Here is a 27,983-nt window from a genome sequence, read left to right as displayed (position 1 = left end):
TTTCAAGACTGAACAGTCATTTTCAACTGCAATTGATTTAAACGTGCATGAGGACAGAGAGATGAACCAAGCATGGCGATGTGATGAGAGCACACCATCAAAGCACAATAGCATATTTGAGCAAGTCACTACTCGTGAGACCACTTTAAGCTGCATTTAAATCACTTTGGCTTGTTACTAGGCTACAGAATGGTACATTTACCCAATCAAAGTGTGTAGAGTTCATCTGAGAATAGTGTTGTTGCTACTGTAAGATGTCCAACATTTAAACCAAAGGGAAAGAAATATAAAGATGAGAGGCAGAAAGACACAGGCAATTCATTCAGCAGGTGTTACATCCTCTGAAGTTGACAATCATCACTGTTGTTACAATTAGTCTTCATTTGTTGCCTTAATATGTACTTGTATGGGTGAAAAATTACATCTAAATCATATTCATCCATGCAGGGGAATGAGGAAAAGGAATGAGGTGAAGGATTGAAAGGGGTCTAACACTGTTGGACGTTCCTCTCAGATTCACACCCATTAAAAACAATTCTTCGCCTCACGCCCACTCTCTAAGAGCATAAACATCAACTCTGACCCACTACTGGATTTCGGCTCAAGAAACGCCCACAGATGAACCTTTTAGGTTTTCCACAATAAAACACTGGCCTTAATCTGCATTTCAGAGGAGGATTTCATGCATGGCGCCATCATGGGAATTTTCCCAGAACTATTTGAGAATAGGCCAAGAAGACATCATGGATTAAAGATGCAGATGTAACCAGTTACTGACCTATTTCATTGACTTCAGCAGTGTAAAGACATGCAAAGTCCTGCTGCTGAACAAAAAACGAAAAACAAGGGTTGTGCTCGGTGTTCATGAATTCACACATCTTGACACATATATCAGTGTGTGGATAGTTGGATAATTTACATTTGTACAATAACAGACATTATTTGTTCTACATGTGCTACCATGACCTGCAGGGCAGTTGTCTGGTTTTCAGCAATTCAAGGGAAGGGTAAGACATCACATTTCAAAATATACATTTAATGTGTGCTCTTTACAAAGGACATAACAGCACTGTGATGTGAAACAGCACCTCACAAAAACATGAAGTCTTCAGAAAGAAATGTATCTTTAACCTACATGCATATGAGATATGGTTGATTCAAAGCGGACTGCTCAAAGGATTCATACTAACTTTGGGGATTTTGAATTGTAGCTTAGTGTTTAGAATTGCACCAATTCATATTGCAACTTGCAGTTTTATCTTATAATTTTCTGGAGTAAAAAGTATAAAATAGACGATTTCCTCTCCACTGTAAGTAGGCTACCAAGTTAAAAGTGCCACTAAATGTAAATACAGGGTGAAATTGAGGATTATTTTCCTCTCAGTGTATTTATATTCAATATCTTAATCAAGACATTTAATTAAATGCATCGCATTCGCCATTATTTTGTTTCCTGGGTGATTTACTGCCCTTGGTGTTCGTGTGCGCACGCGTGTGTATGTGTGCTTGATCCCCGAGAACGGGGAGGAGTGGGTGGAGTTACAATTAAAACTCCAGTCTGTGATTGGCTTAGAGCTGAGGCGCACGTGTTCCTGCTCTAAGCTTGCTGCCTGAGACGCACAAGCTCGAGCCACAGAAGCAACAACGTCCGCAGCGCTGCTGTCCTCTTTTCGTCCCTTCAACAAACTAACGAACTTTAGCTTATCAACAACTGACGATAACAGCCGTCATGAAGGTGCAGACACATTTTGTCCTTTGGCTGCAACTTTTCACAGCTTGTCTGGTGTTTGGGACCAACGGTAAGTTGCTTCTTTTGTTTTGTTTACAGTCCAAACCGTCGCCGTTGACGTTAGTTGTTTAAGGGCTGTTGTTTCAATTGAGTTGTACTTTAAAGTTGGACTTTTCCCCCCTCTTTTACTCTTATCTTATTAAGGTTACTCTGTGTAAATTTAGTCCTTCATCATTCCCTCAGTATGTGTGTGGTATGTGTGTGGTATGTGATGAAGTGGCACCAAAGTGACGGAGCAGTGGGCATTTGTAGCTAGTAGGTAGTGGTACACAGGTTCAAGCTATACTTTATTTGTACGAGTTGACATGATGTGTGAGAGACGTTGTTTGGCTCTGAAACTGCAAGGTTAGACTGTTAAATGACAGAGATAATTCCTAATAAAATAATGCTCACTTTGAATCGGTAGTATAGGTTTTGTAACCTTAGGCCAGACAATCTAGTTATGTCTGAATAACGGTGGTTACAGAAATAAAAACCTCAGGGCATTTTTTAATGTGCAGAGTGGCCCTTTTAAAAAGCACCACACATATAGGCTTACTATTATACTTGTCCAGTGTTAACCTCATGCCATTGGCAGTTGGCATTGTTTGCATTTCAATGCATCAGACGCATTTAGGGCAACGGACAATGGGTAAAAATGACCTGATTTCTTTGCCTTCATTTCTGCTCACAGACCCGGGATAAGGCATCACATGTCACACAGGTGTTTTTCTTGGTGTATTTTTCTTGCAATATATTTTCCAAATGTAAAAATGTTGCTATTTTTTTTGCACATTGACAAAGAGCAGAATACATGACTTGGGATGTTGCTGTGTGACTGGCAGATTTTGTTTTTGTAATGGATTTTTGGACTTTTTGAGTTGAGACAAGTTGGACTTTGAGTCAACTGTCAATTTTGAGTGCCTCATGGATCAATGCTCACCACCAGAGGTCAGGGATCTTTTAAATCTTTCAGAGATTTTGTAAATATATAATTTTGTAGAATATGCAGGGAAGTGTATAACGTAGGTTATTAGGTTAATCATATTTCAATATGAGCTCTAACAAGGCAATTTTGCTTATGAATTGGGTCTGAAATAAAAAAAACAAACAAACAAACATTGTGACCATTTTCACAAATAAATAGCAAAAACAAACCCAACAACAACAAATGTTAAGCTTAAGCCCTTGTTAACCCTCTATACTTTACAGGACAGTAACTATTGTATTTCATAGTAGGGCACACACATTTGTGTTCAAATGTTGACTATCATTGCAGGCTGCAGATGCAAGCATGTGACTTCATTGGGGAACAACGGGAGATTGTTCAATTTGGAGATTGCACAGTGTTCAATTTGGAGATTGCACATATATTTTTTACTGATACCCCAACTTTTCTTTTCAACAACTCAGATTTGGACTGTATTTCCTTTCCTTGTCCTGAGAAGGAGAGACCTGCGTGACAGGGAGGCTGCAATTTCCCCCCAGGATCACTTGCATACATTTTTCATAAAAATAAAAAAAAACGTTTTGTTTGAATTGAAAGTAAAACAGTATGATGAGAAGCACACACACCCCGACATGTTTGTTCCTGGAGGCTCAGGGATGGGACAGCCGTGGAGAATAGGAATGGTTGCACTGGCCACAATGTTGAGTCACTTTTCCGGATGCAGCCGCCAGCACAGGCATGCCAGTGAACTTCCACTCACAACAATGATCACACTCAGACCTCTCCACACTCAGGGGTTGGGATCGGTGACTTGTTGCTGCTGTGTCATGCAAACATGTTTACAGGGCAGTAAAGGGAGCTGAGGGATGGTTTTCCCCTCTGTATATTGCCTGATTGAGCTCAATTCAGTAGGTTGTAGCTTACTTGTTCTATCTGTTTTACAGCTGAGCGCAGAGAAGTAGAAAATTGTGTTCTGTGTCAGGGCTGAGGCAGTCTTTTCTCACAACAAGACCACTTAGGGCAACTGAGTAAACCAGGGCTAAATATAGTCAGACGCTGGGCCAATGGCGTGTCATGAATGTGTGTGTATGGGTATAATTTGTATGTAGGCAGGTGCATATGAACGCTTTTCAGTCAAAATTTGTGCGAATTTACTTGCAGGTGTAAAAGAGGGTTTAATTGCCAATATATCAGGCAAGTTATTGGACTTAATTTGCCAGGGATTTAATTTCCTGCTAACGTGATGGATGTTTTCTACACTACAATAGTCAAACCATACAGTGGCTTTCATTCAGGGTTTATTTAGGGTAATGTGATGTAGGAATTCTACTTTTTGTAAACTCCTCTTGTCCGTTTCTTCTACTTACAGTATGTTTTCTGACTAAGGTTATCCTCATTACTAAACGGGTGTCATGGCTCACTCTGCTTTGCAAAATTCAGGACTATCTATCCTGAAAAGCGCAAGATTCTGCAAAACACTAATACAACAATGGGGGATTGACAATGCTAGAATTGAGGATTTAATGTAGATAATTTAAATAATGAATATTGGCACAATATAATGTGGAAAAGGATGCATCATAATCTGGATCAGTCAGTCATTAAAGCCAGATGATGACCAAACCAGAGTGGTTTATATCGGAAACATTCATTTGATTAATCAGTAAACAGAATTAATCCAATATGATAATGCATAATTTAAGCAAAGCAAATAGGCCAAGATTATCCCGACTTCTTAAAGGTGGGTATTTTATTTTTCCTTTGTTATATATGATACCAAATGCAATATATTTCAGTTGTGGACTGTTGGTTAGACACAGCAAGACATTTGAATAAGCCAAGTTTGTCTCTTATAATATATTATTAAAATGATAAAATGCCTTTTTTATTTAAAGATGGAAATAATCATCGTTTGATCGAGAAAATTACCAGCAGATGAAATTATAATGAAAATAATAGTTAGAGGCAGCCCCAGCCCAGTGTACTTGTGTCAGTAAGTTTGTGAAAGAAATCTGTGTGTTTGTCTACCATCTGCCTGTATTGGATCTTCCCTTCAGGCTGCTGTCTTCTTCACTGATGACTATCTCATTACTTTTCCCACCAAATCCCCCAGGACATGACAGGCTCTTTTTTTTCTTCCATTTGAATTTTGAATAGCTTCCTTAATCAATGTTTCATTGCAATATGGAGTGTCTTCTAATCCGGGCCACTTTATTAGTAAATGTCGCCCCACTTTCCAATCTGCCATGTTGAATATTTCACACGCTCCTCATGTGAGCTTAAATATTGAAGGACAAAATTGTATTTTAATCCAAGAGCAAGGAATGTTTTCACAAAAGTCTTGATCAGAGACACTAGTGACATTGATATATTGGTACAACTCCATTTCATTTAGATAGGTGTTGCAACACTGCTGTAGTCTCTATTTCAGTTATAGCACGCCAGAGAAAAGCTTGTTGTTTGGTTGATGGTGTGTGATGCCTGTGTGTATTTTTAGTGGCTGGACCTTGTTTTTTTGTTTTTTTAGCAGTAGCAGGTGGCTGTATTGCTCTGGAGCAGCACTTGCAGATTACAGAAAGCACACCTGCAACTGGAGTCCTGCTATTGTTATGCTTTTCTGTTTTTTCCTTTTAGTGTGTTTTACAGTTTTTTTGTGCATGTAAGAGTTTTACAGAGTTGCACAACCTAAAGTCCATGTCCAAAGGGAGTTACTGTCCTCCACAGAAACACTCCTCTCGAACTGCTTCAATTGAAATCTTGCCTTTTTTCCCCATAATGTAGTGATGTTGTAACATATTTGCATTATATCTGCCCCAGCTGCTACTTTGCTACTCCATCAAACAAAGCTAGTCAAAGCGGAGATGAGCATGGAGTCACAATATTTAGAAGATGTCCAAAGGAAGAGGAATTTAAGAACAAGTGACTAATATTCCTATTTATCACTCAATAGTAATTCAATTCAATATTTTTTATTTTAGTGCCATACCACAAAAAAAGTTATCTCGGGACACTTTACACATAGAGCAGGACTAGAACACACACATGATTTTCAGAGTCAATTAATTTTCACAGTCCCAACATCACCGTTACAAGCATTACAGCGTTACAGCGAGACTGCCATAACAGACTTGGACAGAAATCTTGAGCATACCAGGCTCTTGGGTTCCATGTGCGTTTGATGTTGGTAGTAGTAGTAGTCCATGAAGGCAGGCACCGCCATGTTTAAATAGTTCTCCAACATGTCGCCGTAGACCAGAAAGCATTCAATGTTGAGCATGCTGATGCTTCCATCTTCATTTATGGTAACAGTAATGGTTTCTGACAAACGCACTAAGTGACTAATCACAACAGAGTTGGCCAGCTGACCAATCAGAGCAGACTGGGCTTTTTGGGTGGGAGGGGCAGGAGGTCAAATACAGCGTTTCAGAGAGAGAGAGTGAGAAGACCTGCTGCAGCACATTCAGGATGGGAACAATTAAGCTTTTTTTTGCATTAAAGCATGTTAAATGTGCAGTTTTAGTATGTCTGTGAAGATTCTCGCCCATCCAGGTCATGGTTATCTTTGAAAGTTTTATCCTATAGGAAACTGAACTTGCTTTAGGTTGCTGAAGACCTTTCACCTTCTTCAGTTCTGAACTGAAGAAGCCTATTGCCATGAGAGGTGAAACGTTTTCAAAAACCTAAAGCAAGTCCAGTTGGTATTTTAGGGACTCTGGTTGGCGTGGTCTTGATAAATCTGCTTCCTGTTTCCCATGTCCACGTTCCCCTCTCCTTATGTTGCTAGCACTCAGTCGGGGCAGGTTTTCAGGCTAACTGAGCTTCTCTACAGATCTCAAGCCTTCTTATTATGCTTCAGCACATCCTCAACAGTTTTAACAAGGGTGTGTGTGTGTGTGTGTGTGTGTGTGTGTGTGTGTGTGTGTGTGTGTGTGTGTGTGTGTGTGTGTGTGTGTGTGTGTGTGTGTGTGTGTGTGTGTGTGTGTGTGTGTGTGTGTGTGTGTGTGTGTGTGTGTGTGTGTGTGTGTGTGTGTGTGTGTGTGTGTGTGTGTGTGTGTGTGTGTGTGTGTGTGTGTGTGTGTGTGTGTGTGTGTGTGTGTGTGTGTGTGTGTGTGTGTGTGTGTGTGTGTGTGTGTGTGTGTGTGTGTGTGTGTGTGTGTGTGTGTGTGTGTGTGTGTGTGTGTGTGTGTGTGTGTGTTGTAGGCCTCGCTCCTTTTCTTTCTGGAACACTGAGTTCCCACACTCGCCTGCCAGCCTATACGCTCCAGCATGACCATGTGTGCGTGACAGAGCAGAGGGCACAGCGTTTACTGTTTTCAGGCCTCAAGACACCACAGATATGTGCACTGACGTAACCACACACACATGCATGGTCATTCACATGCTTTATCAGCCCTATCCTCCAGTTATGCAGCAGATATCTGATGTTGCATTTTTTAAGTTGTCCCAAACTGTATTAGCAATGCTTATTATATGCAAAGTTAATGTATTATTTTACTACTGTTTTATTCCATGTTATTAGTGAGTTAGTCTATATCCGTGCACTGTGTGTATTTTCCTAATGTGACAAATGGCATGCATTGTCAGTGAAACCTATCTAAAACACTGCAGCCATCAGAAATGATTTTGTCTTGCATCAAATGGATCAAGGCTCGCCTGCTCCAATCAAGGGGATTTTTTTTCAGCCCAACAGCTATTTTATGTCACCGTTCCTCTAATATAGGCTGCAGTTACTGTCCTCAAAGAGTGCACCCCCACCGTTATGTCCTGAAATGACTCTCGTCTTCATCCTCATTCATCACGGCACAGAGCTGTTAAATGACTTCCTACAGACGGTTTTACCACACAGTCCTGAGGTGCTTTACTCTCTTGTTGTGATGACTGCTTACATCTAAGGGTCATCATCTTGAAACCTAAGTAGAGAGGGGAAAATCATTCAATAATTAGATCAATGTAAGCTTGATTCATTGGCTGTGTACATCAAGTAGTGGCTGCCACCAGACCATAATAACAAATGCTAACAAATAGGATATAATACCTAAACTTCATGTGATGATCTGACTTTGTTTTTGGATATTTGGTATCTTTTTACATGTTTGCATAGAAATAAATATTTATACATGCACTAGCAATATTTCCAGCCCCAGCTGTGTCCTTACATAGGTTCAATCTTCTGCAGGATCACATACCTTCTTTTTGGTGGCTCTAATTGGGGACTGATTCATTATGTGATTCCGACTCTGACTGCTCTGTATTTTTTATCTGATATTTGAACCTCATGCTTGGGTTGTGGTATCATGGGGAAATCACAGACTATGACTCACAAGGAGTGAGAAAAGCACAATGCCCTTTGGAAATGGCTTGTCCTGCCAAACATAATACATATTTTTCTAATCTGTCACTGTGGTGAGGACAAAGTGAGGCACCATGTTGGATACTTTTAGCACTGCTGTGATTTTGACAAATTAATCAAAAGCAAAATAGCTGTGTTCGAGGCTGCGTCTCAGATGACTCAACTTCCTTGAGTAGTTGGCACAGTACTTTCGGAATTCATGTTTAGCAGTCCACACCCTCCATTTAGTAACATTCTGATAACATTAACATGATCGTTCTTGTTTTCATCAGGGTTCTTGTAATAAAGGAGTCACTAGCAACGACTTTCTTTAGGCACATACTGCCTGAAGTGGGTTATAGATTGGACAAGCAGTTGTGAGCCCATGCTTGATGTATTTTTCAAATTGTACGTTTTGGGAATTTTGTTTATGTGGCTGTAGCAGCTTAAAGGTTTGATTCATCTATTGTTGTATATAGCCAAGCAGTTAATTTGAGTTTTCTTTGTCCAGCTTATTAGATGTACATTCCTGTGATTTCTATTGCCTCCAAAACATAATGGTGGTGTGATTTTTCTGCAGTGGTTTCTCAATAAACTAAACTGAAACTACAGCCGCATATTTCTCTTGTAACTCCAGTTTATCTGAAAACTGCATTGATCTGTCAGCAGTTCTCGAAGATAATGAGGAAGAACAAGTCTCCGGTTTCCTCTGAAACAGCAGTGGATTTTACATGTGGAAACCACACACATCTTTTCTTTAATTAGTTGAATTTGAAATATTTATGTTTTGTTTTGTCTTGTGACCTTTTGTGCAAAGCTTGTTAACCCCATGGCATTTTAAATATACCATGAATAGGTGAAAGAAATAGACACCCTTTTCCTTATATTTTTATTGTATGGATGTGTTTTTTACAAGTGGTGACATCACTGGGAATCTCCAAGGAGACTCTGGTGGTTTGACCACTGCCTGTTGGCTGACAACCTTGACTAAAACATGACTAATTTCATTTCCTCAATAAACCTCCCGACTAAATTACCCTTCAAACCACATGCAATGATTACAGAGACAGTTAAATGAAGATGGGTGTTATTTCTATTTCTTGATTTTATTAAGTTTGTCAGAACAGATTTTTACAGTCAGATATTCCTAGAAGGTCATTTTCTCAATAATCAAGAGGGTTTGCTGAAGGGATCTGTCTGCCAGTGGAGGAAGGGAGGTCACATTCCTTTCCAAAGATTAATGGAAGCAACGTTTAGATAAGGATATGTTGGTGGTGCCAGCAAGCCTGTTGCCTAACAGTCCCACAATATATTTACACTTGAAGGCCATGACACTGGATAAAGCACTGATTACACTGGACATCAATGCACTCTAGTAGATAAATGGCCAAACAGGATGTTGACAAAGTGGATATTACATTTCCATTTCAGGCATTTAGCCCATGCATTTGTCCAAAGTGACTTACAATAAGTACATTTGTCTAAAGAAAGAAACCACAACATATTATTGCAGATAAAGTATCTATTTATATTTTTTTAAATATTTTTTTCGAGTCGAGGTGAAGTCTGAACAGGTGAGTCTTAAGTCTTTTGCGGAAGATGGCAAGTGACTCTGCTGTCCTGTCGGGAGTTCGTTCCACCACTGAACAGAACAGACGAGAGTCGGGACTTTGCTGAGCGACATTTGTTTGATTTCAGCAATATTGGTACCAGCCGTCCAGCTGAAGTAGAGGAGTGAAGTGCTCACGTCGGGGCGTGTGGTTTGACCAGTGTTTGAAGGTAGATGGGTGCCGTTCCATTGATGGCCTTGAAAGCCAGTACCATCGTCTTGAATTGGATGTGGGCTGCAACAGCGAGCCAGTGGAGGCCACAGAGGAGGGGGGTCACATGGGAGAATTGGGTAGATCATGACACAAGCCTACTCTACCTCTCCTTGTAGTGGATAGCAAATCCAGCGAGGTTCTGTCATGAGGTTGAAATAGAATTGCTAAATGCAATCTACAAACTAGCAGCTCTCTCCACACATGGTTCACTCTTGGCCAAAGTTCATACTCAATAAATGTATGTTCTCATCAGAGCAGGAAACTATCAGTGTGTGGGAGTGTGTAGTTTGGGGTTAGAAGATGGAGAAGACTCAGCGATGCACAGAAAGTTAGAAGTCTCTTCAAAATGCAGTTTTCAGCTGTGGCCTCTGTGAATTATACCCTCAACAAGACTTAAATGCCACTTTTCTTTCCTATAGAAGTCTCAAAAATTGTATTTACCCCCATGAGTCAACTTAGTTTGAGGAGGAAAGAGATACCCTGGTGAAACACTAAAAGAAACGGGTTCACAGAGCTCCTTTTTTAGCTTCAATGGCAGACCCTGTGGTGCTTAAACCACCAATTTCACACTTGGGGTCAAACCTCAATTTCCTTAACAATTATCCAGATGATAACTGTTAACTTGGAAAAGCTTTCCTCGTCTTCACGGGTGTTAACAGCCCCCCAATTATTCACTTCCTCCATATTCTAAGGGTCAAAACAGGGTGTCATTGAAACTTTCACATCCAAAATGCCACGTGCTGTATCTATATTAAGAAAAATGTAATTACTGGTTCATTGTTTACTATACTAGCATTTCATTTCACTGTCATTTTGTCAGGTACCAGACTACTCTCTCATGTATCATACTTAATCTCCACTATTTGCCAATCATAATTTTTTTCAGCAATTTAAGGGCAGGAATACATCTATTTCTCTGTAAATGACAGCTAATTTGGTCTTCATACATTTGTAAACCATGGCACCCTGCTTGATTCCCTTTGCTCCCACCACCCACTGCAAACTGAAAAAAAAATGGTCAGCTTCAGGCCAGGCAGCAGTGATGCTGGTGGAAACATCCAGTGTTTGTGTTGTGTTTACAGTGTTGTGATGGCTTACTCAGCTGTTAAGACCACCACATCCAAACTGCAGCAGGCTGTTTACTCTTTATTCAGCTGCACAAGAGAATACTGTGGAAAGTTAATGAAGGGAGAAGATTTAAGCTGATACTCTATATGTAATTTTTTTTATTAAAAAGTTGAAACTGGTTTTAATGCTGCACAAAGAACAAAACCTGCATTATAAACATGCATAATGCCCGGACTAATCACAACTGCTACAGTACCCGATTACCTTCTCTCTGTCCCTTTTTTTTGTTCAATTTTGTTTTATGAGTAATGATTGTTACTCACCCAACAAACATTAGTCATGAGTCTTTCAGCTAAAGTAACTCACCCATGTGTCTTTGATTGCAGTAGAGACCATATGAAATGGTAGACACACAACAATTCCTATACATGTAAATTAGTTACTGGGTTTGTGAGGTTCACAAGGTTGATTTGAAAACAAACATCAATTTTACTGATTTCTTTTGGCTTAATGAAATCCCCTTCATTCTATCTCCCTGTCCAGGTGATTACTGTAAGGTGAATGTGTGCAGTAATGGTGGAACCTGTGTGACCGGGGCAGGAGCTCCGTTCATCTGTATCTGTCCTGATGGCTTCTCAGGAGAAACCTGCAATGAAACTGAGACTGGTAAGCTAATCTTCAGATGTCAACATTAGTATTCTTTAGCTCTAAATAAAAAATCAGGAATTTTAAAAGAGCAGATTTACAGTATAATATGTGCCTATATATATATATATATATATATATATATATATATATATATATATATATATATAGCAGAATTCATAGTTCCATCAATAAGTTTTCCAGGTCCTGAAGCAGCAAAGCAGCCCCAGACCATCACACTAAAACCACCATGTTTGACTTTTAGAATGATGTTCTCATTGTGGAATGCTGTGTTAGATTTCCACCAGATGTACCACCAGACCCATGTCTCCCAAAAGTTCTACCTTTGACTCATCAGTACATAGAATCTTATCCCAAAGGTCTTGGGTGTCATCGAGATGTTTTTTGGCAAATGTGAGACGAGCCTTTGTGTTCTTTATGGACAGCAGTGGTTTTCATCTCACCGCTCTCCCATGGGTGCCATCTTTGCCAAGTGTCCTTTTTAATGTGGAATCATGAACACGGATCTTAACTGAGGCAAGTGAGGCCTGCAGTCCTTTAGATGTTATTCTGGGCTTGATCGGGACCTCCTGGATCAGTCGTTGATGTGCTTGATGATTTTTTCCCTCATTTGTACTTTTGATTGCAGCATTATGTGCTGCTTTTTGAGACCTTTTTAGCCTGCTTCTCATTGCCTGCCTCTATCTCTTGTCTCTCGTGTCCTTCCTCTCCTGTATCTTCCCTCTCATCCAAAAGGGCCCTGCATCCCCAACCCATGCAAGAATGATGCCATCTGTGAGGTGACAGGCCGGTCCCGCCGAGGTGACGTCTTCGGCGAGTACGTCTGCAAATGCCAGCCGGGCTTTGATGGAGGCCACTGCCAAAACAGTGAGTCCATGCTCCCTCTTCGATAGTTTATCAGGCTTTCTAATGAACTACCAGGGTTTTCAATAGAGTTGTATTATAATTGTGAGATCAGGGGCAACAGATTTATTCTGACGCACATCAACATCAGTTCCACTTTGCATTAGAGGGCTGACTATGAATGAGTATGTAGAAGAATCTCAGGCAAAATATCAGAATAAGTCGGCATATCTTATAGTCTTGATCATTCTAACCGCTGCAGTACATCCTCACTTCTTTCAGCTACAGCAGCACAAATAAAAGTCTGTGTTGCTGATATGCAACTCTTTTACAGGGTGGAGATATACAGTATAAAACAATACAATTTATGAGCAAGTGTAATGAGGTCCCAGCTAATCTGTCTTACCTTACACATTAACATGGAGACAGCTGCTCTAAGTAGTGGCCACCAGACGGACAGCTGTCGTCCTTATGAGAGCTTCATTCACACGGCACTCAGACCAGGTTGGTTCAGTCAGGGTCAGCCAGAGAGAGAGGGAAGCAACAGTGGGAACATGTGCTCCTACGCCTCCAGCCCGGCACACAGAAACAGATGGCTGCTGTTTGCTGGGGGAAGGTTGCAGCATAACAGTGGCCAAGAGTGTACAAAGAAGGAATTTAGCAGGAAGCAAGTCAGACTTTTAGGCAGAGTGTAAGTGAATATTTTGTTTGATCATGTATGCCTTTTTGTCCTAGGTGTCGAAGGGGCAGATTTAAGTTCGAGAAAAGGTAACAGAGTATATAGGAAAAGGTGTCTTTGTGTGTGTGTGTGTCTGTGTGTGTGTGTGTGTCATTGTGGTCTATTTTTCTTCTTGAATCCAGGTGCTCTCTGTTATCTTGGCTGTATGGGGAGGCACTCACACAACATGAACACACACACACACACACACACACACACACACACACACACACACACACACACACACACACTGACAGACAGACAGACAGGGAAACCATTGAGTTTAGTACTATCTCTCCTTGATTATGAGTCAAGGCTAGTAGCAAAAGCGGGAGTGAGATCATGTCGGCATTAGATGCACTGCCTTTTTATCAGTTCACCTATCCAGACAGGAAGAAGTCATTTCAACTCCCTCATGCCTCATCAGGGAAATCATCAGTACCTTCTGAGCCAGTTAAGTTGTTTACAAGTAACCATCTTTTTTTTTAAATCTAGAATTCCCCTCATATTTACACTTCAAATATTGTAATCTGATGATCTATTATCCACAAATCACAGATCTGTACAATCACAAGACATTTGGCAGGTGCAGTTAGCCAAGCTGCCAGAATAAGAGCCCTCTGCAGAGCAGCCATTTACACTTATTAGATTATGCCTCAAGGATAATGAGGAGGGGAATTGATTTGACTGCGTTGGTTTATGAGAACCTTCCTGAGGACCGATGGGGCCGGGAAGTGCCCCTCCATTCACAGCTACTGATGACTGTGTTGTGACAGTTTAAGTGGGGGGAGGGGGGGTCCTGAAAACTTCTCACTGTGATCAGAAAACACAGTCTGATAAGTAGGTGTTGGCAAATTTGAGCCAGATGTAGAACAATATGTTTATCTCACAGAAACCACACAATCTAAAAATACATAATATATAAATAACAAAACCACAGCAGTAGGTATGAAGTGGAGGATGGACTAGTCAGTGTTGATTGTGGCAAAGAAGTTAACAAGAAAGACATATTTCAAATGTATTTCTTAGCTGAATAGCTTTTCCCCTTTTAAACTACCCCCCCCCCCCCCCCCCCCAAAAGCAGATTAAGGGAGCAAAAAACTCTACTGGAAAAAGATTAATCATGTGTGTGCTGCACATCCCACATGAACAACCCGCACACAGCTCATGATCTCATAAACAGACTGTTTAGCATACACACAGACACATGGTTCATCCCTCTTGCCAGTCAGCCAACAGAAAGTGGCGGTCCACACTGAGCATTCGCAACGTCAGTGCTGCTACTGTTGCCGGGCGGAAAAGTGAGCATGAAGGCGGAACGGCAAATTAAGTCTGTCCTCCTGACAATGTCACAGTTACTACTCAGGTCTGACTGCAGCACGTCTAACTGTCCTATTGGCCTAAAAGGGGGGGGGGGGGGGGGGGGGGGTCTTCACTTTGGGCCAAAGCAGATTTATGGAAACAGAGAGAGAAAAGGAATCCTTTTCTTCTTACAGTCTCTGAATCCCAGAGAAGGGATGTGCTGCTCTTTTACTTGTTTTGGGAGAGATTTGAGCTCCTCCCAGGATGTGGTAGTGTGGGCAGACTGGGCCCCATGCCCTCTATGGAGTTCATGTGTATGTGATTATGTGTGTGTTCGTGCTGTCTGGCGGGCATTTCCTGGTTTACTATTGTCTGCATTAAACAAACTAAACTGTCCTATTAGTTCCGCAAAGCTGCTTACCTGGAATCATGATAACAGAAGCAGCTGTTAGTTGTTTGACTGGTGATGCTGAACCCTCACAGGTAAACATCAACATAGAAATAGCAACAGACTTAAAAGGGTTGCAATTACAATTAACCACAATCGTATTCCCGGCAACTATTTAATACGTCGCACGACCACCACGCTGTTGTGTTACACATCACGGCTTCTCTGGTTCTGCAAAGCCGATATGCTTGTGTAAAGGAGACACCGTTGCAGCATTATGCAGCAACGTAAGTTTCAGTTTAAGCGGCTTGATCGCGGCATTTTAAGAGGTCTTCTTTCCATGATTATGGCAGAATCTCTGTATTAAAACGCATCTATAGAGTTAAGTTCCATATATTCACACTTGCAACTCCTCTTCTCTTGACCACAAAGCATTTGGGGGTTGGGTGCTTCGCTTGAGATCCTTCAGAAACTATGACAACCACATTTGTGTAAATATGTAATCATAATGTGGTATTGAATAACTAGACTTTCAACAGGGGGAAATCCAACGTTTACCATTTTTCTTTCATTTAAATCCCAGGTACATAAAGTCATGACTTTGTCAGTTTTATGACACTCGATTTATCAGAAAAAGATGTTCTTAGAAGTTAATAAATATACAATATCAATACATGTATGGAATCTATCATTTACCAGTGCACAGGATCTGATGTCATCATGCCTTGATCTATTCAGAGTGAGTGTTTAGAAATGCAGCTTTAAATAATATGCTCTGCAAATATACTTCATGACATCAGAAGTCTCATCTCAGAGCTCTATGCCTCTCCAGCAGAGAGTGACACCCTGGCAGAGATCTGATTCAAAGCTATTCTGGGTGCAACTGGCACTCACTGCAGCCTGTGCACAGCAAATTACACATGTAGAAACCGTTGGGTCTTTTTCATTTAATATTACTATTGTGGTACTCTTGGTTGCTGTATCGTGGCAACGGTGAGAGTGGAGATTCAAAATATGTTTCTTTTTTTCATGTTGTCACTGGTTGGAACATTTTCTTCACCGAAACAGATCCATTGTCAACTTTGTGAAACTAAAAGGTGAAAGGTTGATGTTCTTAACAATTATACCATAAATGTATCACTTAAATAACTGAAAATGCTTAATTTAGGTACGAATGGAAAATACATACACACAATGTTTAGTCTTGTTGCCAAACCATATACATCACAGATTATTTCCTTTTTAAAACTCAGTTTGAGAACCTTGTGGGCAGAAACCTTCTTTAAAGGCCAGACTCCTGCAGGCTGCAGCACAGGTATTGGATGTATGTAGCTTTGCTGATCACCAGATGCCCTGCCAGCTGACCTTGGTTTTGTGTCGATCAGGATCAGGTTTCAAACAAGCCGCATCAGATTTGTATTGGTTTTGGTTTCATGCTGAGACAGATATTGACGCTCTGAATGTTGTGGTAGTGTGCTGTTTCTGTTATGAACTATAGGGTTGGTTGGATCCGGGCCATGGAGTGGTGTTCAGTCTAGCAGATGATCTGCCCCCCAAAATCGATGCAAACAGTGTGCTGATAGCAGAAACTGCTTAATATGTAACGGCTAAGCTAATTATATATATGTTTTTCACCCCTCCACCCATCTCGTTTCATGGTTACAGTGAATTAGATTAACATGAGTGAAAATCAACAAACCTGTTCCTCTGCCTGTCTCAGGACATGATAAATACAACCTGAGCTTATAGGTTGGCACGTGTGGTCCTAGAAAAGCTGCTGTAGCTCAAATTGCTGAAAAAGTTCATACTGCTTCTGATAGAAATTGGTCAGAACTCACAGTGAATGGCAGTTTGTTGCATATGTGGCTGCGTAGCCACAGACGAGTCAGGGTGCCCATACTGACCCCAGCATCAATGGGCATGTGAGCATCAGAACTGGACCAAGGAGCCTGGTCTGATGTATCACGTTTTCTTACCTGGGGAACACATGGAACCAGGATGCACTATGGGAAGAAGGCAAAGCAGACGGAGGCAGTGTGATGCTTTGGGCTGGGAAACCTTGGGTCCTGCCATTCATGTGGATGTTACTTTGACACTTTGACCACCTACATAAGCATTGTTGCAGACCATGTAGACCCTTTCATGGAAACAGTATTCCTTGATGGAAGTGGCCTCTTTCAGATGGATAATGGGCCCTGCCACAAAGCAAAAATGGCTTGGGAATGGTTTGAGGAACACAAGAATGAGTTCTAGGTGTTTATTGGCCTCCAAATTCCCCAGATCTCAATCCAATCGATCTATGGGATGTGCTGGAATAAACAAGTCCGATCCATAGAGGCCCCACCTCGCAACTTACAGGACTTAAAGGATCTGCTGCTAACGTTCTTGGTGCCAGATACCACAGCACATCTTCAGAGGTCTAGTGGAGTCCATGCCTCAATGGGTGAGGGCTGTTTTGCCGGCAAAAGGGGGACCTATACAATATTAGGCAGGTGGTCATAATGTTATGGTTGATCGGTGGGTGTATATTTAAAACACAAGTAGTCAGCTTGATGTTTAAAATATCCAACTGCTGCTAGAAATAGTCTGTTTTATGTGATTTCATATGAGCTCCCACAGCCTGAGGGTTTATGACTGTAGACCTGGTTATCCAGAGTTTGTGAATGCATATTTTAAAATGAAGTTTTAGACACAGAGCTATTTATGGAGGGAGATGCTGGGTGCATCCCATGGGTGTCTATGTTGGAGAGAAACGTAACATTGGTGCGCCGGGGTTGTTTGCGTCCATTTACTACCACAATAACAACTGCTTAGAGGATAAGAGCCTCAGACACTGATAGAAATCCCCCTTTTTGGTGTGCATTCGTCTACAACCAGCTAAGTTTGTGCCTTTTTCCTAATGCGTATGTGGTTAATACAGAGCACTCAAAGCTGGTTTAGTCACACTCTCAGTTCTTGTAGGGGGAGATGAAAAGAGAGTTTAATTCTGCTGATTCGTTTCCCTCCTTTCTAACTCATCTGACAGACCTTGAGCTGGACAAATATTGTTGGTGAGAGTGCCATCAAGAGGCAATGCAAAGCGTTACAAGGAAATGTAACATGCATTGCACTGAAATGGCCTACTGTTACTCTTCTTTTAAAGCAGCATGTATCATGAAGGTTATTTTGAAAAGCTAATTTTGCTCCCCCAGGTAAACATATTTACACCGTGGACCATTTCATTATACATCACACCTTTTCATTATACTTCACAACCCTAACATGATCCCCTGGTACTGCTGGTTCTTTGATATCCGCTATCTCTCTACTACAGCTCCTGTCCTGTTGGCATGGCTTCAACTAACCTAGTTGTGGAGCAGATGAAGAAATATTGAACCCTGTCTCTTAAGCATGACATGTGACCTTCACTCACACTTCTAACTAACTGTGATCTGCTTTCAGGCTCCCTGTTAATAGTTGACTAGTAAGCCGTTTGTGTTTATAACTTCAGTAGGTGACGATGTGATTCATGTCTCTGTAGATGTGAACGACTGTGCTGGCCAACCGTGCGAGAATGGTGGAACCTGCAGGGACCTGGACGGGGATTTCAAATGCCACTGCCCATCCCCTTATGTGGGAAAACATTGCCAACTGCGTAAGTGTGAGCGGTCAATACTCCAGGATGGATGGATGGATATATTATTACCAATTTCTGCCATCTTAATCAATCATTATTTTCATCTAAATAATATAACACAACTTAATTTTACTAGGTATACATTGTGTGTATACCACATGTCACATTTATTCAGGTAAACAAACTGCACACATATAGGCACTGCACATCTATCTGTAATGATGTACTATTGCAAGTGTTATAGAACTATTCAAATTAAAGGAAGTAGAACATTAATGATAGGATTGGGAATGCAGCCAAGCTGCTGCATTTTAGGATGATAAATAGGCTCCATATAGAGAGCCTGCCAAATGAGTAATCAATACTTTATTCAATTAAGCTCTGCGTGCTTAATGCTCGTATGGTTTATATAGCTGAATGATAAGACTTTCATTTAAGTGACCATAAACTCTAAGCATGTTTGTCTTTTAGAGATCAGTCCTTACCATTGTGCACTCTCTACAGCCATAGTGTAAACATGCTGTCTAAATTCACATTGAAGGTTAATGTATGTCAAATTTGCATTAGTGTCACAGTGGGAGATCATACACCGATGTTAGCTGCCTCCCTCTTTCCCTGCAGGCTGTATCTCTCTGCTCGGCCTCGAGGGAGGAGGCATCGCTGAGTCCCAGATCTCCGCCTCATCAGTTCGTTACAGCCTGCTGGGCCTGCAGCGCTGGGGACCTGAGCTTGCCCGTCTTCACAACAAGGGACTGGTTAATGCCTGGAGCGCTGCTGCACATGACAAAAACCCATGGATAGAGGTGAGACCAGGGACGTAGTCGTTTTCTTGTATCTACCAGGTTGGAAATACTTTTCATGCCATTAAATAATTTGACCTGATACGTATATTAGGTAACCCTCGTTAAGCAAGACCCAGATACATACCAGTGACTCAATAAAAAATAAATAGGAAAGAAAACTCCAGGGTTTAAAATGGATTTTATTCAGGTTTTTCCTATGCTACCCCCTGTAGTGGATGGACCCACTTTCATATTTTAGACTATAAGGAGGTTGCCAAAACGATTATGAAAACCTCTATATTGAAACATAAATCATAAATTGAAAAAGCTGCAGAACATTTAGTGGTTAAAAGTTTAATAGAAACTGGTTCATGGTTGGAATAGTAACAGGTTTTTACACAAATGGTTTTACTCTGTATGAATTATGAAATAGACCTTGAAATGTTATTATCTTTTGGCATGGTGTCAAAAGCACCACTATTGTTCATCAATATCCTCGTCATGTTATTCGTTAGTAATTAATTTATTTTGAAATCAACTGTGTTCGTTTCTCACCATGGGTAGCTTAAAATATCTCCGAAAACATACGGGAACATTTTGAAACAGACATTATTTGGCAAACTTGGGAATCAACATGGTTACTTTTTCGCCTGCAACATTTTGAAAAATCAGTAAAGTGATTATGTACAGTCCTTGAGGGAGAAGTTCCTGTGTAGCCACTGCTAAACAATGGGGAGTCACTCACTCACCCACTCAGCCAGTAAGCTCCTGCGACATCTGTAGGCTGGCCCGCAAGTCAAAAATACAACTAGATGTATTGATAATTTTAACACCAGAGTTCTGCACAGGTCCAGTTTTACAAACCAACACCTACCCGCTCCCACGAAACCCAGGACTGGAGCTGACTCAGTTCCCACAATTATCTCCAAATCAAATGTGGACCCAACCTGTTAATATAAGACCTGCTACCCAGTGATTAAACATACCGGCTTCAAATTAAATCATTTAAAGCGCTTTATTTTTACGGAGGCTTTTATATGGGTTCTTACCAGTACCAGTCAGGTTTTCAAAATAAAAACCATCTTGGACGCTGATCGAATAGTAGGTGATTTAAATGGTAAAATAAAAAAATGAAATGTTTTACCACTCACATTCAGTACACTAGTCATGCCGTAGCCATATTTGTTTCCCCCTACAAACAAAATTTGCAGGTAACCCAATGCAGGCCTCTGAGTTACACACATGAAGAAGCTTTTGTTTTGCACCTGCAAGTATTTGTATTTTTGTGAGCCCACATTTCCTGCCTTCATTTTATGTCACCTGATGTTTTATTTGAACTTCTAGTTCTCCCTAAAAAGAAACTCTCACTAACTAAAACCTTCTAATGTCTGCTCTCTTTCCCTCAATTTCAGGTCAACTTGCAAAGAAAGATGCGCTTTACAGGTATCGTGATGCAGGGAGCGAGTCGCATCGGAACTGCTGAGTTTGTTAAGGCCTTTAAGGTGGCCTCCAGCCTGGATGGGAAGACGTACACGCTCTACAGAACGGATGGACAGAGGAGGGACAATGTGAGGAGACACAGCACAACATTTTACAAGATGTGGAAGTCAACACACACACACACACACACACGCACACACACACACGCACACACACACACACACACACACACACACACACACACACAGAACACGTGTTCATGTTGATGTTTCGAAAAGATAGAAAATAACCACTAGAGGGAGCAGTGACACATTTTACTGGAACTTTACTGAGAATACATGAATCTAGTGCCACTAAATATCAGTTTCAGTATCACTTTATAAGTATCTGTTAAAAAAAAAAAAAAAAAAAAAAAAAATCAAATTAACAGCACATTTGACACGGTTTGCTAAGCCCTCCTTTCTTTGTAGGTATTTGTTGGAAACGTGGACAATGACAGCACTAAGACCAACCTGTTTGACCCACCAATCATTGCCCAGTACATCCGCATCATCCCTGTGGTGTGTCGCAAGGCCTGCACCATGCGCATGGAGCTGGTGGGCTGTGAACTCAATGGTAAGCTCGCACAGAAAACATCCACACACTATTGGTGTTCACTATACAGATCTTTGTTAGATAGTGAAACAGACTTTTCACATCTTAGATCATCCAGGTGGGAACCGTTGTCATTCTTTGGTCTTTTTTTAACCAGCATTAAGCTTTTATGTTTCCTCAGTAATTATTTTCAGCCCTAGGCTCAGTCGTTGATCATATTTCAAAGCATATTACTCGGAGGATAGCACCGCTCAGTAAGTTAAAACACAGATGTGAATTTATCAAAACCATGTGATCATATTGCAGTATAGTAATGCACGTGTTTGTCATGTTTATCATCTACAAAATGTTACCCAGCAGGCAAATTTTGTTCTTTTAAGTCTTTTGTTTAGAACACATTCCTGTTCATCTCGCTGAGCCTTTTTATGAAGAGCTAGTGTGCTTCTTTAGAACTCTCTGGTTTCATCTCTCTTGATAGTTGTCTCATTCATCAAATCAGTGTCCGTCCTGTGCTTCCTAGTTTATGCATGATTCTAAAATTGCTTTATTTGGGGCTTGTTTTGTTTTGGTGTCTCTTGTCAGCCTGGCATGAGATCACAGTCGGCATTTTTATACACAAAGAAACCCATTTTCTGTGCATTCGCTTTAATGCTAATTACTCGTGGCATTTAGCAGAAGACAAGTTGTTGCATCTTTGATCTCATCTGACCTGCATGCACGGCTGCTTTACTAACAGACACTCATTAAAGTCTGTTACACCATTTATAGATTGTACAACAAGATCCACAAGTTTGATTCTCCTTTAGGATCTTAAGGTCATACTGATCATGTGAAATGGTATGAAATGTATGAAAATACTGCAAACTTGTGAAGGATCACTGTATAACTAATGGTGGCTCACAGATCTGAGCTCGTTTAAGCCTGAACTTTACACTATTGGCTTCATGTTCACCTGTATGCCACCTCACTGTCCACTGCATCTGCCTCATCATATCTGGCTGAGTGTTTGCTGCTTTACATCACTGGCTGGCCCGAGCCACTTCCTGTCCATCCCCTATCTATCATACTTTCTTTCTCTCTCTTTCCATCCCCCTTTTTTCGTTTCCTCTGTATCTCTGCCTGGTCTGACCTCCACAGTGTATTTAAACACTTCAGGTTGTTCAGAGCCGATGGGCATGAAGTCCCGGCTGGTGTCTGACCGCCAGATCACGTCCTCCAGCACCTTCCGCACCTGGGGCATCGAGGCCTTCACCTGGCACCCTCACTATGCCCGGCTGGACAAACAGGGCAAAACCAATGCCTGGACCGCTGCCACCAACAACCGGTCTGAATGGCTACAGGTAGAAGTGGAGGACCGGACAGAGCTGTACATTGTTGATTTTAAGTTTGCCCACTGCTCTGTTTGTAAAGCAAAGTGGTTTCTGTTTCCTAAGGTGGACCTGGGATCTACCAAGAAGATCACAGGGGTCATCACACAGGGAGCCAAAGACTTTGGCTCCATCCAATTTGTCACAGCCTTTAGAGTGGCTCACAGTGACGATGGAGAGTCCTGGACCATCGTGAAGGATAAGACCACAAGAATGGACAAGGTCAGTCCAGGACAAATACCCCAGAGAATGTTAATGTAAAATACAGAAAATAGCAGCTGAAAGTCCATTGACTCAACAACATACTGTATGTGAAATGCATGTACACAAAAACGAGTTTACACAGCTTTATGAAGGCATGTAAAATATATTGAGACAATTAAACAAAAACACCTGATAGGAAAATACACCAAAAGACATAAAAATATGTACAACAGAAATCCTTTGTTTAGAATAAAGAACACATTGGAGGATTGACGTAGTTGTCTATACACCAGGAACTAATTATGTTGTCATTGGATGAAAGATAAATGATGCATACGGAAAATGAATCAAACCCAAAGATCTAATTGCCGACCAAATTGCAGCCAGAAGTAATTAGATCAAGGACGTGGAACGTTGACAGTTTCCTCTGACTTAATCGATGAAACATTTAGAATTCAAGTTTTATTTTACATGATTTTTTTGTGTTTTGTGTTTAGTTGACTTAGTGATTTTCTGATTTCCTCCCTAAATTTGAGGCTCACTGGCTTTGTACCTCCATTTCATTGTTCTAAATGCCAGAGCGTGTTTTCATATTCATTGTCCTCTGACATCCACAGGAAGTCCTCAAATATATACAGTTTATTGTCATACATATTTGTCTATATTTAGCTGGTACAACAGTTCATTTTAAGCCAGAATGTTTTTTTGTTAAAAAAAAAATAAAAAAATGACATACAATATATATGACAAAATAAGAAAAGTAACCAAGTGGTCTAAAGCTGTCGAAACGAAACGAGCAGCATATTTTATTTTTTGTTTTTTATGCTAACTATGATCTGTCGTTGTGCTTGGCTGTTATTCTCTGCCCAGATCTTTCCAGGCAACAGCGACAACAACATTCACAAAAAGAACATCTTCGAGCCCTCATTCTACAGCCGGTACGTCCGCATCCTGCCATGGGAGTGGCACGAACGCATCACCCTGCGAATGGAGCTTCTGGGTTGTGACGAGTAGTTCTCCCCCCCCCCCCCCCCCCCTCCTTTCTCTACCTCCTCCTCCCCTTCTTCCCTCCGCTTCTTCCCTCCCTCCCTTCTCCCTCTCGAGCCACACCTGCACTGCCTTTCTTTCAGCCCTAGGGGGCAGCAAATACTAGAGCAGCATGCCACCGACCCAACCCTGGCTGGTTGGAGGGGAGACGTTACCCTTAATCACTGTTACCAGGGCCCTGAATAAGTTTAGCTCACAGTGTGCCATCTTTGTTCACTTCCTGAATGAATCACTCTTCTTTACACCTGAACCAAATCTGTGATCATTTCAGGAAATGACTGTATATCTTCTTTGTCACGGAGCAGAACTGGGGTCAGATTTGTATTCCACCTACCAGCTAAATCAAAGGTGGTGACTCCCTCATCCCTGTGTCTGAGGTCAAGGGTAACAGAGCTGCTGCTGTATCAGTTGGTGCTGCCTAGACTCTGATCCCAGATCAGTTCTACCTGGAACATTGAACCTCCAAGACCCACGGCTGGTGATGTACATAAGCTCCACTTGACAGCTTGCACACATCCTATAACCAAACACTTCACTTCCCCCCAAAACACACTATATAAATGACCTTCAGAGGATATATTGATACTTGCAGTTGAATCCTTTTCTTTACCAAAAAGTGACTCTCCTCACAAAATGTGGTTTATATTGTGACATAAAAACTTTAAATCTGGTAAGATAAACTATGAAGTAATACTAAATAGTTTAATACGAATTTACAAGCAAATTAGCCATCTTTTTGTTTCTGTTGAGAGACTCAATATCTCAATGTATCCCACTGTGTGAGAGTCAGAATTCTCAGTTTCTCTGCAGTGGTTTGGACAGTAAAATCCTCAGGTTGTGTTTCCTACTGTACATGTGTTTGAACTGCTTCAGAGGGTTAACATCCAAGATGTAAACATTGTATTCACTCTGCAGCCAACAACAGAAGAGCCAACAGCACACTACTAACATAAATCCTCGTTTTATTAAACATGCAAACAAATGTCTATTCAAACCTTCATCAAGTTATTTATTTTTATTTCTGTTTGAGATCGCACTAATTTGGAAGCTTCAGGCCATATGAGGGAACATTCATCATCTTAACTTGTGCCAACGCACCCTCACATATTTGGTTTCTATGAGTTTATTTAAAACAAAAATCTAATAAAACATACAGTTTATCTGATCTCAAAGCCAGAAGAGATCCCCTCGTTGACAGACAGCATGTTATAAGCAAAGGATGAAAAGAGTTTGAGATCATTGTTGAGTGAAAGAGAAAAGACACTTTATTCCTCTTGAGAAAATGAATAATAAACATTTACTGAGATTTACACGTTCTATATATAAAAAGCCTTGTTTATGGTCTGTTTATAGTTAATTAGTCTCGTCTTCAACAGGCTGTTTGAAGTGGATTCATTATAGAAAGAAGCATGTGTTGAGATTGTTACCAACAGAACCACTTCAGATCTGGACGCTTTTTTTTTTTGCCATTTTCTTTTCATTGCTGACAGAATTCTTGGAATGACTACAAAGACCATATTAAATAAATAATTATCCAAGAATTGGTTTTACCACTAACTGGTTAGAATCACAATTGACACTAGTGTAGAGGCTGCAAGTTTAACATATATGGATGTTATCGTCTCAGGTCAAAGCAGATCTGCTCCTAATGTACAGTAAATGCTACTGAAACATTACGTATTCAAACACTCACACTGACGCACTTGGCTGTGCTTCAAGTTATTGTTTCACTTTCTTATGGCACTTTTGTGTTTGTGTTTTGTTATTTGAAATATATACAAAATAACAGTATTGTCGAAGCTTTGAAGGACAAACGGTAAACATTTGCATTATTACACGTAAAAGTAAAAGCAAAACAAAAGAAAATAGACTCGCAGTTCAGTTTCTTTGTTAGATTAAACTGAGATTTGAAAGTCTGGGGGAATCCCTCACTTTGGTTATTTAGTATAAATATGTGACATGCATATATTACAGTACAGTTGTCGGTAACCCTTTTGTACTAGGATCTGTCTGTATTAGTAGATGTTAATATTTGCTGCATACCATCTATTTAGGGTCCAACATTATGCCTTGATTTAAAAGCTGAGGCCCCGCTGATAAGACTGTAAGAGAGAAACCAAATCAAAACTGATTGTTACGGTTCCACTGGACATGTGACACGACCCGCCATATCATTTGCTTCTGCCGCTCCCGTCACAGTATTCTAAACCTTTCCACCCCATGAATTATGAATTATGGGCTCGTGCAATATTATACTGTGTTAGTTTTGATAACAATGAAAATTAATTCAAAATCCTTAAAAATGCATGAGGGGATAGCGATGCCACCGGGAGGTTGAGACTGGATGTTGGTGTCAAACACTGTACAATATTTATTATTGTTGCAGATGATTCCATTAGTACTCCCTCTTGTTATCGACGTCTGCATGCATTTTATTGCCTATTGTTACTCAGTTGAACCGATGTTTAAATGTATTGGTGACATAGCTTCATTTTTTTTCTCGGTGTTCATCAACATGCAAAGTCTTGTGGATATCTTGTTACCCCGCTGTTCGGGTTTTCCATGATTGATTTAAAAAAAGAAGAAAAAAAGATAATGATGTTTTTTGGTATTATATGGAATTTATTTCTTGCTATACTGACTGTTGACCTCATAGAAGTTTGACTGGACTTTAAGCTTTTTTTTGTATTATTCCGGTATTGTGTTTCTAAGAGGATTTCTTTATGTTTGGCCTTTGTATCTTAATATGAAGAATAAATAAATAATTTAAACAACATTTTTAATTCACTCTAAATGACTGGAATAGACTGTACCTCTATGTTTATCACTGGATGGAATATTAAGGTTATATTATATCATATTGCTGAATTAATTGGAGCTGTTTTCCATTTAAAACGGGAGAGGATCAAAAGGACAAAAGCACTGAGGGTCGTTTTGCCTGTTTAGCATTTAAAACCCCCAGGGGCCTAATCTCTTTTATACCACTATACAATCTTCTAAAGGTATCTTCACCCGAGGAGAGCACGTCCCCTTCTCACCCTCATTACAGGCAGTGAAGGTCACAGGAAAGTAATAATATACATTGCTAGTGTGACACTGTGAAGGTTAAATGATGGAGTGCCTTCACGTTTGTCCAGTGTTTCAGCAGAGCAGTAGTAATATAGTAGTATAAGAAAAGGCTGTAGTAGACCTACCTCCAGATGAGGTCAGTTGTTGTACTCAACTAGTAAATACCAGCTAATTATGATGTGACAACAGTTGTCTGGCATGATGATCTCATAGTTACCGCCAGACCTTCCCAACAGACCAGCTGTTTTCTCTCATGGAGTTGCTGCATTTAAAGGGTTGAGGACCTAATGACACGTTTCTCCTGGTGTCCCCTTTATTATTTCATAAAACTCCAAATCTCCACCTCGTCGTACCTCCATTGTCCTTTTCTCTGCTCAGCTGGGAGGCTTTGTTTCTTTATACCGCTCTAATTACCCTTCACTGTTACTTTTGAGACCCCTGGATGCTGTTTTTGTGTAGCCACATTTGCTATAATCAGGGATTACTTTAGCAGTTTCTAGAAAGAAATACTCTCTTTCAGGTACTTCCTAAAATGAGACTGTGAACATTTATACTTGGCAATGGAACAACAATATATCAATACAAGGTCCATCTTACTTGTTGTTTCGGAAGCTTTCAACCACATTTAATGACGTAATTCAGGGGAATTTAGTTGTCATTTGGACGATGTCACCTTTAAACATTCAAATAAAATAAAAATCACTGAGTGGACATTGTTGAAGTCACCAAGTATACATTTTTAATAATGTTTTCAATGTAAATTGTACAAATGTTCCCAGAGTTATCTTGGAAGGTTAAATTAAAACAATTAATCCGACTGACTGCACCTCCATCAGCCCTCTGTCGGCCTTCTCTCTCTCTGTTTGGTTTTCCTTCTGTGCCAGGAACGGACCAAGGCATCAGGCCAAAGAAGGCAGGAAACTGGAGGCTCCACAGCAGGTTTAAACAGGAAGAATCCACTACTGGAAAACAACTGCTATTTTAAATCAGGTATGTACAACATCTCAAGG

General features: G+C 40.6%; 1 protein-coding gene across 4 annotated transcripts; it reads left to right on the top strand.

Moving 5' to 3' along the window:
• The first annotated feature begins 1,629 nt into the window (after positions 1-1,629).
• mfge8b (milk fat globule EGF and factor V/VIII domain containing b) lies at positions 1,630-26,680 on the top strand. 4 transcript variants are annotated; one of them, XM_084018293.1, is made up of 11 exons: positions 1,630-1,799; positions 11,481-11,603; positions 12,339-12,470; positions 13,182-13,214; positions 18,375-18,488; positions 19,092-19,273; positions 20,665-20,820; positions 21,163-21,307; positions 22,442-22,626; positions 22,720-22,875; positions 23,728-26,680. In XM_084018293.1, the coding sequence occupies exons 1-11, from the start codon at positions 1,730-1,732 to the stop codon at positions 23,869-23,871; spliced, it is 1,440 nt and encodes a 479-aa protein (XP_083874419.1). In that variant the 5' UTR covers positions 1,630-1,729; the 3' UTR covers positions 23,872-26,680. The 4 variants fall into 4 exon arrangements, with proteins under 4 accessions (XP_083874419.1, XP_083874418.1, XP_083874421.1 ...); XM_084018292.1 differs by having other exon boundaries at positions 22,424-22,626; XM_084018295.1 differs by lacking the exon at positions 13,182-13,214.
• The last annotated feature ends 1,303 nt before the right edge of the window (positions 26,681-27,983 follow it).

Source organism: Eutrigla gurnardus (genome assembly GCF_963514095.1).
Source record: "Eutrigla gurnardus genome assembly, chromosome: 9".
Classification (NCBI taxonomy): domain Eukaryota; kingdom Metazoa; phylum Chordata; class Actinopteri; order Perciformes; family Triglidae; genus Eutrigla; species Eutrigla gurnardus.
This window is presented reverse-complemented; position numbering and strand designations above follow the sequence as displayed.